General features: G+C 30.4%; 1 protein-coding gene across 1 annotated transcript in view; it reads left to right on the top strand.

The window, feature by feature from the left end:
* The first annotated feature begins 364 nt into the window (after window positions 1-364).
* LOC114327568 (E3 ubiquitin-protein ligase RNF13) overlaps window positions 365-20,153 on the top strand; it is a 58,539-nt gene continuing 38,750 nt past the window's right edge. The window contains exons 1-2 of the mRNA XM_050658085.1: window positions 365-527; window positions 713-865. Of these exons, the coding sequence (XP_050514042.1) occupies window positions 785-865 (81 nt within the window). The 5' untranslated portion in view covers window positions 365-527; window positions 713-784. The remainder of the gene's footprint in view (window positions 528-712; window positions 866-20,153) is intronic.

Raw genomic sequence — 20,153 nt, 5'->3', positions numbered from 1 at the left:
TTGAAAAAAAAAAGAAGATTTAGGAGTGCTAATTTGTTTATAAATAAAATAACACACTTTCTGCGGACTTGTCATACCCCATATTACTAATATATGCAATCTTAAGATTCGATTTTAGCAATAAAATAGCTGGTAAATAATTTTTCCCAAAAATGGTATTTTTTCGATAATTTTCCCAGACTATCAACAAAATCCAAGAAACCGAAGCGCCAACCCAAATTCTGAGCAGTCTCAACATAATAAGGTTAATATCCCCAAGAATCGCGCGGTGTCGAAATGAAATTGCGACTGTCGAAATGAATTAGAATCAGGCCCCAGCAGTTCACTGATCCCAGATGATTTATGTCATAATTTAATTTGACATCGTCAATCGACGTCTATCTGTCAATGTCAGTTGTGTCAGTGAATTTGCGATGAAAGATGTTTATAATTTTTATGGAATAAATAATCTTGATTTGTGTATTTTAAAGTTTTGATACGCGCAGTTTTTTCCAAATTTGAAAATCATCGGCAGATATAGATGAAGTGTATGTAGGATTTGTATTATAAAACACCGTATTTTCGGTTTAATGAAGTCTATTAATATCAAGGTTGTTTGCACCAATAATCATATTACTGTTTTCCTAAAACTATCCTATAATTGAAGGATAACATTTTTTGTTTAAAAAAATGCTGATTGTCTTCAGTATTTTTTAGTGCAATTTGTTTTTAGATCCGTACCAAATTAAGGGAACAAATTTGGATGCCATGTGACTAGTAATTTGTCCAATTAATAGATTTCAGTATGATCTACAACTGCTTATTGGGATTGGTGTTCACTGCATTGTTCGACAAAGGCCTGGCTGAAATTTACGCTATTAAATATGTAAGTGGTTATTATATTATTGTATTAGGTATAACAACAGCTGAACAGACATATTACTGAGTATACTTATACTGAGACAATCAAAATGTTTGTTTATGAGTCATTAATTGTGATGAGTTATGTTCATTTATGATATAATTGGTATTTTTTGTTATGTGCATTGAGGATCAAGGTGCGAATTTTATTAATGTTTATAGCTTTGAGCAAGCGCGGCTCCTCCTTAGGGTCAATTGGTCAATGACCCCCCTAAAATAATCTCATAAAAATACCAATTTTATTAAAAATATCTTTTATCTAAAACTTCACTCTGAAATACTCTCAGCAGTCTGCATTGGCAAAACAAATATAATAGACGTCGCGCCTCGCGCTATACACAAGCCCGTGGCTGGGCCGTATTTTAAATTGTCTACATACAGTTCTTATGGCTTATGGACAAATGCATGTAAAATAGAAAAGAGACGGCAGATAGCAATTTCGTGGGCGAGAGTGGGAGTGACCTTTCCGTCGTATACCTGTAGTAGAGTCGACGGCCTCACGTTTAGTTAGTTACCGTCTGCTTGTTCAATGAGAAGGTCATAGACTATTTTGCAGAACTAAAGGATAGAAGAATTGACTTAAAATATAAAAATATTTAAAGTAAGTTTCGTTTTAATAAATTTACAATTTATTATACTATAAATATTCCTATCTATATATCAGTCAATAACCTGTTCATACCATTTTTCCTATATTTTTTAAAAGATTTACTCTAAAAAAAGACAAATTTAATTTTCGGAAAACTAGGGTAAATAGTATTGAGTTTTATCTAAGTCTGTATTTTTTATCTAAAATATAAATGCTAAAAGATCTTTTAAATACTTTAAAAAATCAACAGTTTGAAGTTTTCAAACCAAAATGACCCCCCTGAAGATTGACCCACGAGCCGCCGCTGGCTTTGAGTAATTTTATAGTTATTTGATATGTGCTTTGGATGTTTCATGTTTTGCTATATATTAAAACACTAAAATATGTGCAATAATCAGAATCAATGTAATAAAATGCTCATATTTAATGCTTAGGTACATAAAAATATCCCTATAATATACAAACATTGACTGATAGTTTCAGTGGCTGGCTCTGAATAATCTGGTTCTAGATGAGGAAATGATCTTTAAGAATCGTATCAAAATGCTACTGATATGTTTGTAGTTAAAATTGAACAGAATTGCACTATTTTAAAAAAATTTTAGCAAGCTTTGTATTTAATATGTTATCTATTTGTTATCAGTGCAATATCAAATACTATAAACACCAGTTAACCAGGACAACACTGACACAATGGTGAAAAATGATATCCACAAGCACAAGATAATGGTTCATAATTATTATTGAATATCAGGTTTGCTGTACCTTCTGTACATTCTTTTAAGTACCATATAATTTCTTTTCTTATAATTAAGAAACAATAATAAAACATACACTGGCGGGCAAAAAATTTAGGTCACTAGATGAATTATACACGTTTGATGCCTCGAATTTCCTAAACCTGTTGTCCGATTTGAGTGATTATTTTAGTTTGCTATAGCTTTATTCTTTAAGAATCTCAATGTGTTAATATTGTTGTTATGCAGGTAAATGTCATTTTATACCGGGTGTAACAATTATACTGTATTTTTTCCTTAAAGTTCGGAACAATCTGTGGAATATTATAGCATAGATAAAATATTGAAATTAAAACTCAGTTGAAGCCTAGGCTTTCTTAACATTTTCTTTTTTTATTCATTTGCATATGTTGGATAATAAAAAAGTTAGGTACTTTAACAACTAACCATGTTCTTCATCAATGCAGGGTGTTTCTTAATAAGTGCGACAAACTTTATGGGGTAATTCTGCATGAAAAAATAATGACTGTTTGCTTTATAAAGTATGTCCACAGATGCTTCGTTTCTGACATACGGGATGTTGATTTTTTCTTACAAACTGACAGTTTATTTGTTGCTCTAAATGCGGTTGAGATATGCAAATGAAATTTGGTAGGTTTTAAGAGGTAGTTATTGCTCATTTTTTGACATATAAATAAGAATTTTATATTCACCGTTGGTGTGCATACGGGTATAAATATTTTAGATGCATCCCATATACACGCTAATGGTGATCAAAAAATGCTCAATAACTATCTCTTAAAACCTACCAAATTTCAGTTGCATATCTCAACCAGTTTTAGAGCAACAAATAAATCGTCAGTTTGTAAGAAAAAATTCAACATCCCGTATCTTGGAAATGAAGCATTTGCAGACATATGTTTATAAAGCAAACAGTCATTATTTTTTCATCCAGAATCACCCCTTAAAGTTTGTCGCACTTACTTAGAAACACCCTGTATGTATGAAGAACATGGCTAGTGTTAAAGTACCTAACATTTTTATTATCCAACATAACCAAATGAGTCTAAAAAGAAAATGTTGAGAAAGCCTAAGGCTACAACTGAGTTTTAATTTCAATATTTTATCTATGCTATAATATTCCACACGAGTGTTCTGAAGTTTAAGGAGAAAACACAGTATGATTGTTACACCCGGTATAAAGTGACATCTACCTGCCTAGCAACAATATTAACACATTGAGATTCTTAAATAATAAAGCTATAACATACTAAAAAATCACTCAAATCGGACAACAGGTTTAGGAAATTCAAGGCATTAAACGTGTATAATTCATCTAGTGACCTAAATTTTTTGCTCGCCAGTGTATTATATGTGGATGATTGATAATGAATAAATAAGAAATAGTATTTTTTTATACAGTAAACTCCCTCTATAACGAGAACTGAAATGGTGGACTAATTACCTCGTTATAAGCAGATCTCGTTATATCAGACAACAATAATATTGTGCGTACCACCACCACTGAAATGTTTTGATGCCTCTTACGTAGTTTATTAGGTGTCGATGGTCGACCTCAACAATGAAATTTGGCCATCGTAAATTGTAAATTTTCTTCAATATTCAATATCTATTGATAGATAAACGAGAAGGAAGTTTATGACTGGTGGTGGAATTTATGACAGCACTTACTTGTCGCAATAAGCGCACAGATGTCGGGCATTCCTGTATACAGACAGTTATGGTATTTATTTATGGATATCACCATGCCAACAACAGGTAAAGAAACATAGTCTTCGATTTCATTTTTCCTCGTTATAACCAAATATGTCTCGTTATAGAGGTGTTATAGTTCAATAGGAATTTCATGGGATATTTAGTGTACTTTGTTATAAGGGAAACTTCGTAATACCCATGTTTGTTATCGAGATAGTCTACTGTAGATACAGAATAGTTAATAAGATATAGACAGATTCTATTATTTTACAATCCATTGGCTCAAAAAGGTCATACATCCCTTTATAAGAATCAAGACACCACGAATTTATGTAATGCCTCATATATTCAAAATGTCATTCAGTATAAATTAAAAGATGTCTTTAGAACAAAATAGACCAATAAGAGATCAATTAGTATAGGTACCTAAATATAGTTATGGAGATTTGTATTCTATTTAATAAGAGATATGACCATCATAACAGTCAATCAGTATAATATAGTTATGGGGGGCTTGTATTCTAGATTCTAGGTGCTTTTTGTTGCCTGATAGAAAATGGCCTGTGTAGTTCCACTAAATTTAGAGTAGCCTGTTCCACGAATATAGGACTGTTTTGGATTATCTCGACAACGAATATTTTACTGTGCAAAATATGAAGAGTGAAAGTAAATTACAAATTACATTGTTGTTTATTGTAATAATTATTAGAGCTATTCGTACTTCTTATACAGGGTGAGTCATGAGGAACTGTACATACTCCTACCTCGTATAGAGGCTCCTATGGGCCTATGGGGAATAACAAATGACCATTAAAAAGTGTCTGCTCCCCTTGTTTAATAATATACAGGGCGAGTTTCGCATTTTGACAGAAATTTATATTCGTCATAATTTTTGAACGGTCAGATCGATGTGTCTCTTATTTTGGTCAATCGTTACACTATTACCACCTAATCAACTGATTTATTCAAACTAGAAAAAAATCAGGTCCAGATTTAAAAATTAGTTCGTTTGGGTCTTAGAAAAAATTTCACCCTGTATACGCTTTTTGAAAACTCTAATATGAATTTTACAAATTAGACAAATAGGCAATTAAAATGGCATATTTATTTTTTCCCCACACGATTACTTAATTTTTTATAAAAAAATCAAATTTGACTATGAATTAAAAGTTTGGTAAAGTAAACCATAGATTAAAAAAAATTAACTTTTATTACAAAAATTAATTTTTTTTAACAAATATTTGATTTATGTTACCACCCAATCAACTGATTTATTCAAACTAGAAAAAAATCAGATCCGGCTTTAAAAAATTAGTTCGTTTGGGTCTTAGAAAAAATTTCACCCTGTATGCGCTTTTTGAAAACTCTAATATGAATTTTACAAATTAGACAAATAGGCAACTAAAATGGCATATTTATTTTTTCCCCACATGATTACTTAATTTTTTGTAAAAAAATCAAATTTGACTATGAATAATAATTAAAAGTTTGGTAAAGTGAACCATAGATTTAAAAAAAAAATACTTTTATTACAAAAATTAATTTTTTTTTGAACAAATATTTATGTTGTTCTGAAGCTATTTCATTGTGGCATTTTTATGATTAACTATTTGTGGGAAAATAAGCCACAATTAAATTGAAAAAATAATTTTATTAACATTTTGAAGCTCAAATCGGGTTTCTTTGTCAAAATACAAAATACTACTAAAATAAACAAAAATGTTGTTGCTAAGTAAAAAAATTCTTCTAATAATTTATTTAATCTGACTCATTTATATTGGCAATTCAGACGTATATTATACATTTTAAAGTAGAAGACTTTAAAATGATATCGCCAATATTTATGAGTTGCGTTCCTGGGACGACTTTACTAAAATTTTGCTGTCATCGTTGCATTTGTTTGTCTTTTTAAAGACAAATCACATGCAATGATTTTTTTGTGACGGATATTCTTGAGTTGGGATTGATTTCATGTAATCGAATGAACTATCTTTTAGTAAAGTCGTCCCAGGAACGCAACTCATAAATATTGGCGATATCATTTTAAAGTATCATTTTAAAGTATTCTACTTTAAAATGTATAATATACGTCTGAATTGCCAATATAAATGAGTCAGATTAAATAAATTATTAGAAGAATTTTTTTACTTAGCAACAACATTTTTGTTTATTTTAGTAGTATTTTGTATTTTGACAATGAAACCCGATTTGAGCTTCGAAACGTTAATAAAATTATTTTTTCAATTTAATTGTGGCTTATTTCCCACTAAATAGTTAATAACAAATATTTAATTTATGTTACCACCCAATCAACTGATTTATTCAAATTAGAAAAAAATTTAAAAAATTTTAAAATTTGTGAGGACTATAACAATTGTTGTAGACTTTGTCTTCTTCTCGTAAAAGTTATGAATTTAAAAGGTGCAACTTCGTGAATTGCAAAGTTAAATCGCAAAAATTAAGTGAAAAAATTTAAAATTGATCTATTTGATCACGTCTATGTTAAACTATAGAGTCCAAAGAGAAGTGTTATGGGGAGTTTTAGATCTAGACGTGTTATAGAAAAAAAAAATGGTGAAACTTTTAATTTTAAGAAAAACGTTGTGTAATTTTTTTTATTTTTATGGTAAAACTGCGATTTTGACAAATTTGATTTTTTAATAAAAAATTAAGTAATCTTGTGGGGAAAAAATAAATATGCCATTTTAATTGCTTATTTGTCTAATTTGTAAAATTCATATTAGAGTTTTCAAAAGCGTATACAGGGTGAAATTTTTTCTAAGACTCAACCGAACTAATTTTTTAAAGCCAGACCTGATTTTTTTTTTAGTTTGAATAAATCAGTTGATAGGGTGGTGACATAAATCAAATATTTGTTTAAAAAAATTAATTTTTGTAATAAAAGTTAATTTTTTTAAATCTATGGTTCACTTTACCAAATTTTTAATTCATAGTCAAATTTGATTTTTTTATAAAAAATTAAAGTAATCGTGTGGGGAAAAAATAAATATGTCATTTTAATTACCTATTTGTCTAATTTGTAAAATTAATATTAGAGTTTTCAAAAAGCGTATACAGGCTGAAATTTTTTCTAAGACCCAAACGAACTAATTTTTTAAAGCCGGACCTGATTTTTTTCTAGTTTGAATAAATCAGTTGATTAGGTGGTAATAGTGTAATGATTGACCAAAATAAGAGACACATTGATCTGACCGTTCAAAAATGATGATGAATATAATTTTCTGTCAAAATGCGAAACTCACCCTGTATATTATTAAACAATGGGAGTAGACATTTTTTTAATGGTCATTTGTTATTCCCCATAGAGGCCTCTATACGAGGTAGGAGTATGTGGAGTTCCTCATGACTCACCCTGTATTGCAGACTCAAATGAGGTAATTGTTGAAAACAATGCTGAAAACCAGATATTTTTGTAAATTATGTAAGTTTGCAGTGTATGCGTTGACCGAATTTTATTACCAAAATTGTCTATTATGGACTTTTTTTTAAAACATTGTTTATTATTACAATGTTATAAATTTTTTTAAATGGAATATTTACTTTGGGGTTACCTTTTCTTATTTAGTTGTAACTGCAAAATGTGAAAAATATTGACAATTTTTATATATGCTTGTTTATTTCTAACAAATATTGAATATTGCAATTATTATGAATTGAATCAGCAAATGCTACTATTATAGAAATACTATAATTCATATTGTAGTATTTATAATTAATTAATAAATAATGGATATATAATTTAAGAAAATAAACAAAATTGTAATTGAGAAAAATACCAACCATATTGGGAAAAAAATATGAGTAAGAATGGAAAATGAACTTGAATGCAACAACATGTCTTGTAATATACTAACTAAAATTTGAAAAAGATATTTCACCTTATGAACAACTTACGTAAGTTTTAAAATCATTTCTTATTTTGTACCTACCATAGAATTTTGTTATGTAAACAGCATAGACATAAGCCATTGTAATATCTGTAAACTGTTATACCAATCACTTCATTAAATACCACAATAACTATACATACTACTGCCAAAACCTGACGTTTTTATATTGGTTAATCCTAATTTGTTAATTTAATTTGTTTATTAACAAGTAATAATTTATTTAAAGTACCTGATGATTACCTATGGTAACAGGAATATTTTTAAGGAGGTTCTTTGATAATTGACCCATTTTCTATAATTTTTTCTAATGGTTGTAAATAATTTCTTTATTGCGGGCATTTTTAATAGGTAAAATGAAATATATTTACTGTGTTAATTTACCCAACTAATGATGTCGATTTAGTACTTAATTATAATAGTCTATATTGGGTAATTTTCATTAGAGTAAACAATCATTATTTTTCAATTACGTAGTTCAGAGACCTGAATAACTGTTAGGTACTCTGTGTAATTTTTATAATTTATCAATCTTAAACAAATCTTAAACAAGCAGCATAAAAATATTTCTTGTCATTGGTCAAACAAAAAAAAAAACTAAAAATTATCCATAACTGTAGTAACTAGTAATTTTTATGTGTATTTACTTTTCATACTTAAGGTCAACAAGGTCAGCAACCACATTTTCCTAACCTTTTGTCATTTAGCACAAAAACTTGTCATTTTGGTGAACAATTTTAGATACCAAACATGAAATAAAATTATACATACATTATATCGGGTGTTCTACAGCATCCGCTGTTTCCCGCATCCTATTCGCCATGCTTTTGGATCATCAATATCTTTCTCATTGAGTTGTCTACTGTTCATTGCTTTCTCTACATATTGTATCCATGATCTCTTCGGTCTGCCTCTTTTTCTTCTCTCGGGTGGTGCATACTGGATCATTTTCTTAGGCCATCTTGTTGGTCCCATTCTCTGGACATGTCCATACCATATTAATCTTTTTTGTTCCCTTCTGTATATAATATTCTTTTCTACTTGCATTCTTGCTTTTATTTCATCGTTCGGGATATGCTGCAGTTTAGATATTTTGCAGGTTCTTCTAAGCGCGTCGATTTCTAAAGCTGGAAGTCTTTTATTTTGTCAGTATTTTACTTTTCACACTTACAGGACAATTCCTTCCATGATAGTTTGGCAGAGTCTTTTTTTTGTCTGATTTTGCAGTCCTTTACTCCACCAAATGCCATTCAGCTGCTTTATTTTATGGCTTTTCTTCCTTGACTTATTCGATATTCTATATCTTGATCGCATCTTGATTGCCTTCTAATTCTAAGTCTTCAGTATCACCTCCGACTACAAGGTATTCAGTTTTCTCCATGCTCATTTCCAAACCCCATTTTCGGTACTCCTCTTTAAATTTACTAATCATGTAACTGGCGTCTTCTTTATCAGCAGCAATCACAACTTGGTCGTCAGCAAATAGCAACGTATACAAATAAGAATCTCTACTGGTATCCCCATAGTTGGGCATTTCCTAGTCCAATATTATATAAACACATGTTTAAGGTACATTTTAAATAAAGTAGGTGACAGACAGCATTCCTGCAAAAGACCTTTCGAAGTTTTAAAAGTATTTGAAAGTTTCGTTTCAATTTTAATTGCTATTGTTGCATTAGCACAGAGATCTTTTATTGTTTGGATGTATTTTCTATTTAAAGTGGTTTGTTACAATACCTCAAACATTTTTTCTCTGGGAATGGTATTGTATGCTTTTTTTAAGTCTACAAATACCATGTGAGTTTCTAGATTTCTAGCAGAACGTTTTTCTATAAAATACAAACAAATAACAAATACAAACTAAAACAGAAAACAGGGATGTGATGGCACAAACAGTTAATCTACTGTAAGAATAGTAGTGTTGGTAACTGAGCCCATGTTACACAATTTCCTTGCATTTTTCAGTCTCTCTTATGTTTCATTTAGTTTCCGTTTATGTACAACGTTAAGTATGTACAAAATTAATTCTTCTTCTTGTGGCACTTCTATTGGTGGTTTAAGAAAAACCAGAAACTAACACAAGGAAAACAACAACAGAAAATTTTGAATGCAATTTTGAATGTTTCCTTGAATTTCCAATAAAAAAGAAGAACATTAAAAAATACTAAAATGAATAAAAGGTCTCTTGATGGAAGCTGCCACAATCCTTATTCATTTCTAAAGTGCACCCATGAATAAAAAGTCAGATTTATCTTTTATTTTTAGAAAACTTATTAATATGTAATCATATCCTGCTTAACAAAGAAGATAAATCGAGTATCTGTTAAAACTGTTTACAATTTTGATTTAGTTGGTAGTTTAAGCGTGATAAATGCTGTTCATTGTGTGTTTCCCATTGCCAAGGGATCTAATCGTATCTGTAATTTTGTAAATATTTTGAAACGTTTTTCATCATGTTGCATCATGTTTTTATCGATAAACTTTAGAATGTCAAATTTTTTAACAAATTTTTTATATATTCCGATAGAAATGTTAAACTATTTTCGTGTAAATTTTTATGGTATCTATTTTATTTCATGGGAATTAACCACAAATTATATTGAAAATTCGTTTATAAAGCAAAATCTCTAAAATTGCTGCGGTAATATAATTCTTTTTGGAATAAGTAACCTGGATATGCTTTTAAAATGTGTGAAATACTGTCCATAGTTCTTCTCTCTCTACAAAATCCAAATTAAGACTCTGGATATTCTTCCTCTTGTTCTAGTGCCTATCGTTATTGAACGTTGGCCATCATTCTGGCAATAATAAATTTTATTTACTGATAGTGCCATGCAGTAGCGTGCTTTAAACTTTTCAAGCGGCCCGGTGATTTTATAGAAAAGCGGCCTCCCATCCTCATTTTACCTTCCATTATCAGGATGTTTTATTCGTTACTTATAAAATCAAAAGAACAAAAATAAATTATTTTTAAATCAATCAATTATTCAAACATAAAATTTTGAATTCAATGATTTTCATAATTTGCTATATTTTTTTATTTAAGAACAAATCTTACAAATAATAAATGTCATGTATTACAATATTGTATGCAGTAAGGCAGAAACCATAATTTCCTGAAAAAATATATTATGTAATATGAATTTGATGTACCTAATTAAGACAAAAGTAAAATAAAATTTTATCTAACAATAAAAAACTGAAAACGTTTGTTTTCTATACTTCCACAAAATTTATTATATCTAAGTGACTACAGCTGTTTCGGCGGAGTGCCTTTCTCAAGTAATATAGTTTACAATGTGTTTGCCTTTTTAATCTTCAACTGAAGAGGTTGAGGAGTGGGGAGCTGTTTGTCTCGAGTTGGTCATTCAGAATTATATCTGTATTTTTCAGTTTATTAATTTCCATAGATTCTAAAAAAGATAGCTTAAGGCCTTTATTTTGAATATGTAGAATTTTAAACTCTTCATTGAAAGAATGATTATGATCTAGAAGGTGAAGTGCGTATGTAGAAGTGTCTGTTTTTCTATTGTTGAATGCCCTTTTGTGTTCTGCTATCCGTTTGTCAAAAGTTCTGCCAGTTTGACCGATGTACGTTTTCGGACAGTCACCACAAGTTAGTTTGTACACACCACTCTGTAGTTGCTTTCTCTTTCGGCTTTTATTGTTCTTAATATATTTGCTTAAGTTGTTGTTAGTTCTGAAAGCTGGTGTTATTCCTTTCTTTTTTATGTATCTGGCTATTGTTGTTGTTATCTTGCCAGTATATGTGAGAGAGCAGAAGGTACTGGGTTCTTTCTGTGGTGGTGGATACACTAACGGCTATAACGAACAAACAGTTAACAAAATTTTAAACCAAAAACTCCATAAGAAAGCCCTGAAATTAGTGTATCCACCACCACAGAAAGAACCCAGTACCTTCTGCTCTCTCACATATACTGGCAAGATAACAACAACAATAGCCAGATACATAAAAAAGAAAGGAATAACACCAGCTTTCAGAACTAACAACAACTTAAGCAAATATATTAAGAACAATAAAAGCCGAAAGAGAAAGCAACTACAGAGTGGTGTGTACAAACTAACTTGTGGTGACTGTCCGAAAACGTACATCGGTCAAACTGGCAGAACTTTTGACAAACGGATAGCAGAACACAAAAGGGCATTCAACAATAGAAAAACAGACACTTCTACATACGCACTTCACCTTCTAGATCATAATCATTCTTTCAATGAAGAGTTTAAAATTCTACATATTCAAAATAAAGGCCTTAAGCTATCTTTTTTAGAATCTATGGAAATTAATAAACTGAAAAATACAGATATAATTCTGAATGACCAACTCGAGACAAACAGCTCCCCACTCCTCAACCTCTTCAGTTGAAGATTAAAAAGGCAAACACATTGTAAACTATATTACTTGAGAAAGGCACTCCGCCGAAACAGCTGTAGTCACTTAGATATAATAAATTTTGTGGAAGTATAGAAAACAAACGTTTTCAGTTTTTTATTGTTAGATAAAATGAACTTCCATCAAGTAACGGTCGAATCCATCAAATAAAATTTTGAGATTTTTCAGGTATCTATTAAGTTGTAAGTCATATTTTTGAAAAGCCTTGCTTTATAATCTTGATATCTTCAAAGAAAAAGTGATGTAAGTTTTTACTGTATTACAATAAATACTTACACCACTTTTCTTGATTTTCCGGATGAAGAGAGGTCTATTTCTATTTATTAAGGTTATAAAGCAAGACATAGATACATCATTTCACAAATATGACTTACACCACTTTGGCTTTAACACCCTATTTCCAGCACTATTTGCGTTTTGGCTGTCAGGTTTTGTTTCTGATGTGTACGTCATTATCGGTCTTATACTGGCTTCGTAGATTCTTGATTGCATGTCACAGTTAATCTTTCGGTTACTCCAGTTAATCTTTCGGTTACTGTTAATAAGACACCCTACTAATCAATTTGCTCTTTATACTTGATTTCTTTTTCTTTGAGTCGATAGCTGGATAGGATCCCTAGGTACTTTATTTCCATTATTTGTTCAATGTTCCATCAACTTTATCTCAAAAATATTAGCAATTTTTAAAGTCATCTACTTTCAAATGTACATATAATACAGGGTGCGCAAAACCTCTGGTTTTCTTTGATTACGGCTAAACTATGGTATATACAAAAAAATTTTTTGAACAAAACTAATGTATATCAAAGCCGTCTATAATTTAAAATTATTTTCGATTATACAGGGTGAGTCAGAACGACGGTACGAACCAAAGTTGTGTTTTTTTAAATAGAACACCCTATATATTAAATCATTTTTGAATATACTTTTTAAAAATATTAAGAATTTATATTAGTATATATAGTAGTAAGGTATTATAGGTCTAAAGTTATATTATCTATTTTCGAAATATTTACACTTTTATTGAGAAAAATGGTAATATTCAAATGGCTGTGAATTAGGCTTCCGAGGTAATTAAAATTTAAATGACATGTCGAAAGTTTTTTTAGTTTACTGTTATTTTTAAATAAATTAACATTTACTATTCACTCAATTTTTGTCGCAGAAAATAATTTTTCACACCAAGTTCTTAAGAATTCAATAACCTACAATTTCATATTTAAACATTTTTTCTTATCTTTGATGCTTATCTTTCTATTCTGAAGAAAATGGTATTTTTTACAAAACTACAAAAATTCTTTATTCGCTTTTAACTTCAGTTTTTTTAAAACTAATCATTTTAAGCCAGTCAAACTTCTAGAATCTATTAATAATACACAAATAAATAAGAATGAATAAGGCCAATGACTAAAAACACCGATAACTTACATTATTATGCTTACAATTGGATTTCTCCTTTTTTTTTTCTCAAAAAAATATGTTGATTTTTTAACCGTAACTTTTTTATTTTGTATCTTAGAAAGTTTGGTATAAAAGAATTTTGTAGGTTTTTACAAGATCTACAAGCCTGTTAATATTAAATCGTACTAAAATTTTTAGTCACAAAAAGAGGTGACTTTGAAAGGGTTGGTAAAGGTGGTTTTTGCATGCTATTACAAGTTTTAATTGTCAACAGCTCACTTAATTTTTGCCTTAGAAAAATTTTTTGCCAACCAGCTTCTTTGGAATTAAATAGGCTACAATTTCATATTTCAACATTTTTTCGTATCTCTGATGCTACAGTTGAGTCCGCGAGTTTTTACCCGTGCGTCATTAATAAATAAGACCAAATAAGGTCAATGACTAGTTTTAATTAGGGTGGTAATTACGGGGTTGCTTCCGACCACTTTTGCGCTGAAAAAAATAGGGTCTGACATTCTTTTCATTATAAGTCACTTAATTTTTGAGCTAGAGACTTCTTTTTTTATTTCTGGAGATAGATATTTTTAAATTCTTTAAATTAGTTTTAACAAGTTATTCTCGAAAATGCATATTTTTCCCATCTTTTGACTTCGAAACTACAATATTTAACATTTGACAAAGAAGAGCTAACATTTAATAAAGCATATCTTGATTACTGTTGGTCTTAAAGAAAATTAAAAAACACGGTTTTGTTTATTTTTTCAAATAGTACATTTTTGTTAAGTAAGGTTGTTTTGGTAAAACGAAAACTTTTGGAGTTATTAGCAGAAAAATGATTAAAAACATTGATTTTTCGATATAATACTAACACTTTCGATAGCGAATAAATCGAAAACTATTAATTTTATCAAAAAAATGTATAGAACATTTTTTGCTTAGAATGAACGTTTTTACCAACTTTTGCGGTCAAAAGATAATAAAAAATTTCCACCCCCAACAGGGGGTGCCAACCACCCCCATGGTAAAAGCGCCTTTCGGCATCATATAGATTTTGATCCTTGGACTATCCACTACTTATTTTCAAATTTTCAAGCAAATCGATCCATTCTGTAAAAATTGCGAGGTTTTGTCCTATTTCAAGCTTCATTACTTGGACTATGATATTTTAGTGTATGCTTAATCAGATTATAATTTTTTTTCAAAAAAATTTAACTAAAATGATCGCGGATATAAAATATCCGCGAAACGTAAAATCTATAGTTCTTTTTTTAAATATTTTTAAAACCTAACATGCTATGTACATACAACCTTATACTAACAGAAAGGTTGTAATATTTACTACAAAATGCAATACTAATATACAGGTTGTTCCATTTAAAAAAAAATGAGAAAACTTTGTATTTGCAAATAGTGATCACACTGTATATTTTATGGCTATAAGTAAAATATATTAAATTATTTAAAAATGACACTATATTATAAAAACTTTGACTTATCACTTAAATTTTTATTACCTTGGAAACATAATCCACAGCCATATAAACATTACCATTTTTTTCAATAAAAATGTAAATATTTCGAAAATTATTTTATTAACTTTAGGCCTATAAGACCTTATACAAATTTTTCATATTTTTAAAAACTATATTCAAAAATGATTTAATATATAGGGTGTTCCATTTAAAAAATACAACTTTGGTTCATACCGTCGTTCTGACACCCTGTATAATCGAAAATAATTTTAAATTATAGACGGCTTTGACATACATTAGATTTGTTAAAAAAATTTTTTTGTATATCCCATAGTTTAGCCGTAATCAAAGAAAACCAGAGGTTTGGCGCACCTTGTATATGTCTGAATTGTTAATATGAATAAGTCAAATAAAATTAAATTTTAGAAGAATATTTTACCAAGCAACAAAAACAAAATTTGTTTATAAGTATGTATATTAATGTTTTGTATTTTGAGAACGAGAACGATTTCTGAAGTGGAAATTGAAACGTCAAATAAACTTTATTTTAAAGTAAAATTGTGGCTTATTCCCGACACAAATACTAGGATTTGAAACAAATTTGTTATTTCATAATTTGAGATTATAATTGTAATTCTGTTCTTTAATATGCAATATTTTGGTGTTTTGAATTTGTTAAATCCAGTTTGTGCTTACATATCAGAGGAAGTTGAGATAAGCTTGTATTTATTATAGTTTATGGTTAGAAAATCACCGAAATTATCATAATTGCTTAAATTATTATGATTATTCAGATAAAGTCAAGATAAATTAACGTTTGTCGGAGTTTGGTGGTATTTAAATTATTTAGATTATTTGTAGATAAGGGATGATAGCAATTTTAAGAAATACTCTACAAACTATGATAGTCCGAGATCCCTGATTTTCTTCTTCTTTAGTTTATTGGCCTCCACCTACTTGGGTATTTGGCCAGCTCATCGTCGCGGAATAAGGGAAAATCCCTTATTCACTTAAAATTTGGAGTTAGTACATTGTACAGTTTGCTTCATCTTATTCTTCTTTAGTTAACTGACAATTTTGGTTGGTATGAGACAAACATAACAAGATAAAAAATTTCACGCTAAGGGCAACTGCCTATGAATACACAATCTTCTTTTTCTTCTTTGGTTTAGTAGAAATTTTGAGTTGGCATGGGACAAATACAACAACTAAACTTTTTTTCAACTTCATTAAACTTTTTTCTCTCAGGAGCAACTGCCGACTACTACACAATCTCATTCTTCTACTTCTTTTTAAGTTTACTGGCAATTTTGAGTTGGCATGGGACAAATACAACAAAGACACAAACTTTTTGCTCTCATGGGCAATTTTATCAAATTGGCAACATTACTTACTAAAATAACTAGCCAGTTGTGTCTGAGTTTAGCGAACCGACTATAACAACGATGATTTACAGAACATAGTGCAACGTCTAATGCCTCCTCTACACATCGGCAGACGCGTCTGCGGACGGCATCTGCGTATGCATCCGCAGATGTGTAGATGGGGTAATTTGATCGTTTGTTGTTTATATATTACGTCGGCGGACGCGTTTGCGAAATATCCGATTGTTGTCGGTTTTCCTAGCACAGATCAAAGGATTTCGGTGCGAACGCCCGATGCCTCTCCACACATCTGACCTCTACGACGCATTAGTTTTCGCAGTGAATTCAAAGTAGATATTGCGTCACCCGAGAATTAACACAGACTGAACGATTTACAGATGTGTGGTCAGCTCGTGACGATACATCGGTAGATGCATCCGCAGACGCGTCTGCCGATGTGTAGAGGAGGCATTACAAATGCTGTTATGAATACGGACTGAAGATGAACTGGAAGAAAACTAAATGCAAGATCATGACTAAATCAGCAGAAGCAGTGTATTTAGTATTGAAGATAATGTAATTAAGAGTTTGGATATCTACAAATATTTTTAGGAACACGGATAATTTCAAATGTAGACCGAACCAAAGAAATTAAAATACGTATTGGAATAGCACGTGCATCATTCATTAAACTTAAAAAGTTTCTTTGTTGTCGGGATATAAGGTTAGGAATACGTCTAAGGATGCTTCGATGTTACGTGTTCTCTACTCTTTTTTAAGGGTTGGAAGCGTGGACTGAAACAAGTGCATCTAAATAAGTTGGCCGCCTTTGAATGTTGGTCTTTCAGAAGAATCTTACAAATATCATGGTTTCAAAGAATGTCAAAAATGGACAACAACTAGAAGGGTAGGAAATCAAACGGAAATAACATTAACTATTAAAAGACGAAAACTTCAGTATTTAGGACATGTGAGGAGCATTATTACAACTTCTGCAACTTGTTATGAAAGGAAAAATTCGAGGAAAGCGAAATAAGGAAAAAAAGAGTATCCTGGGTTAAGAACTTGAGGGAATGGTTTGAATACAGTAGTGCAGAACTGTTTAGAGCGGCAATCAACATTAGATATATGTATATATATTTTTTATAAACGAATAGATATGGCGTGTGAACATGTAAAAACTTTTATTAAAAATTCTCTCAAAATTATCGTAACCTGACTTTAAATGAATACCAGTTTGTTGATATTAATTATTTACAAAAAAACATACGTTGACCTTTTATCTGCATCCTATAAAAGTACAACTATTACTCTATGGACATTTCAGTGATAGTAAGATCAGTTTTATAATATTTGTTTATTGAATACTTTCTTGTTGTATTAATGGATAATATATGACGTGTTCGGGTCGAAGACATGATCCCTTTGGAAGTTTGCGATCTTGCGCTTATTTGGTGATTCTTTTCATTCGGCCTGTTTGCATCCACTCCTGGACAAAGGCCTCCCCGGTAGTTCACTACTCTTCTCTGTTTTGTGCTATCTGGTGCGTTTGTTCCCAGTCTTCGGAAATCTAGTTTTCTTTGGAGAATATTAAATACAAGTATGCATTTTTAATCCTGTATTACAAAATTAGACAAATTAGCAACATAATACCGAAAACCGCATGTCGATACCTTTTTTCTATCTTGAAATATCTTAAGAAACGTGTAAATTTTAAACCACTGTTAATGTCACCGGTAATTGAAGTTAAGGAAAAGTAGTGTGCTATGGAAAAAATATGGAAACATTTTCTGGATGTAAACGTATATAATTAATTAAAACAACAATAAGGCAAACAACACTATAAAATATAACAAAGAAATAATAGCAACTACTTACTTAATGACCACCTAAAAATGTTCAAATTATTGCCCATCATTTTTCGATGCAAGCATTTGCTCTTTCAAGAGTAGATTGAACAGCAGTCTCAATTTCTGCTCTCGCAATGCTTTGAATGGAGTTTCATATTCCCTACATCATGTTTTCTCGAGTAATGGGCCTAGCGGCAAAAACAAGGTTTTTAATTCGTCCCCATAAATAAGTCTAAAACAGTTAAATCTGTTGCTGTTCAATCTACTCTTTAGACAGAGAGTAAATGTTGGCATCGAAAATGATTGGCAAAAATTTGAACATCTCGGCTGTCACCAAGTAAGTAGCTGCTTTTATTTCTTTGTTATATTTTATAGTGTTGTTTGTCTTATTGTTGTTTTAATTAATTATATACGTTTACATCCAGAAAATGTTTCTTTGTTTTTTCCATAGCACACTACTTTTCCTTAACTTCGTTTACCGGTGACAGTAACAGTTATGTTTAAAATTTACACATTTCTTAAGATATCTCGAGATAGAAAAAAGATATCGACATGCGGTTTTCGGTATTCTGTTGCTAATTTTGTAATACAGGATTAAAAATGCATACTTGTATTTAATATTTTCCAAAGAAAACTAGATTTCTGAAAATAATTAAATAACGCCTTCTAGCTGGCATATTACTTATTAGGCTATTTCGAATATAAGACACACAAGTAAGGACAGAAATTATTTTATTCCACAAGTTAGTTCTACCCTATATGTGACCATGACCATCCATATTTTTCTTTTGTTCGCGCAATAATTTAATATAAAAACAAATGTAACTCATTTCAAAAATTTACTGTTCTAATATATTTTGAATTTAAAAAATCATTTTAAAAAATTGTAAACTTGTTTTCATACATAAAAATCATAAAGTGTAAGGGGGCAAGCGCAATTTTCAGCATTGGAACCCACGCTAAAAAAAGCTGGCCAAGCCTATGAAGGTCTATCACTATACACTGTTTTTTAGAATTATAACCACTTGCTTTTTCAATTTGTCGGTATTAATATTTAATAACTTTTGAAGACTCAACAAATGTATTGGAGCAAAGGCACATTCAGGGCCGGCGATAACGGGCCTGCAAGGGAGGCGCTGCAAGCGGGCGCTCCTATTTGGAGGGAGCCAAAATGAGCTTTTTTGTGCTAGTATACAATATATGATTTAAAAAAAAACAGAAAGGCGCATATGCTAGTTTTGCAGGAGGGCACCTTATATAGACCTGGATCCCGCGTACCAAAAAAAGGTTTATTAATAACAAGCTGAAAATTTGTTAAAAGCTTAACGGTGTCTAGTCAGACAAAGCTTGATGTACGGGAACACTGGAACAGGGGAACAGGCGAACGTCAGACTACGTCCCATGTACATATTTTGTCGAACAGAACTTCCAAATGATTTGTTACCCTTTCATTAAACTCTCCTGCAAAAATCAGACTGCTATATATTCTTTTTCTCATAAGAATCTTTCAGTGCGTCACAGTTTTTCGATTTCTTTCTAACGCATTAAATTTTATGTGACAGAAAAAAAGGCACGTCTGTGATTAGAGACATTTATAACATTTATTCTAGTTGTCGATAGATGGCGCTATAATCGAAAAAAAATTATTTACGAATTATATAATACCGGGTGTCCACTTACATTTTCCCCCATTTTAACTGCCTATAACTTCTTAAACGGCTCAAGATAGAAATTTGCTGTTTTCGCTGAAATGTTTAATATTAGTAAAAGTTTTGTCTGAATGGATTGAATTTTTTATATCACTT

Source organism: Diabrotica virgifera, chromosome 8 (genome assembly GCF_917563875.1).
Source record: "Diabrotica virgifera virgifera chromosome 8, PGI_DIABVI_V3a".
In the NCBI taxonomy this organism is placed as follows: domain Eukaryota; kingdom Metazoa; phylum Arthropoda; class Insecta; order Coleoptera; family Chrysomelidae; genus Diabrotica; species Diabrotica virgifera.
Note: the sequence above shows the minus strand (reverse complement) of the source record. Positions and strands in the feature narration are given on the sequence as shown.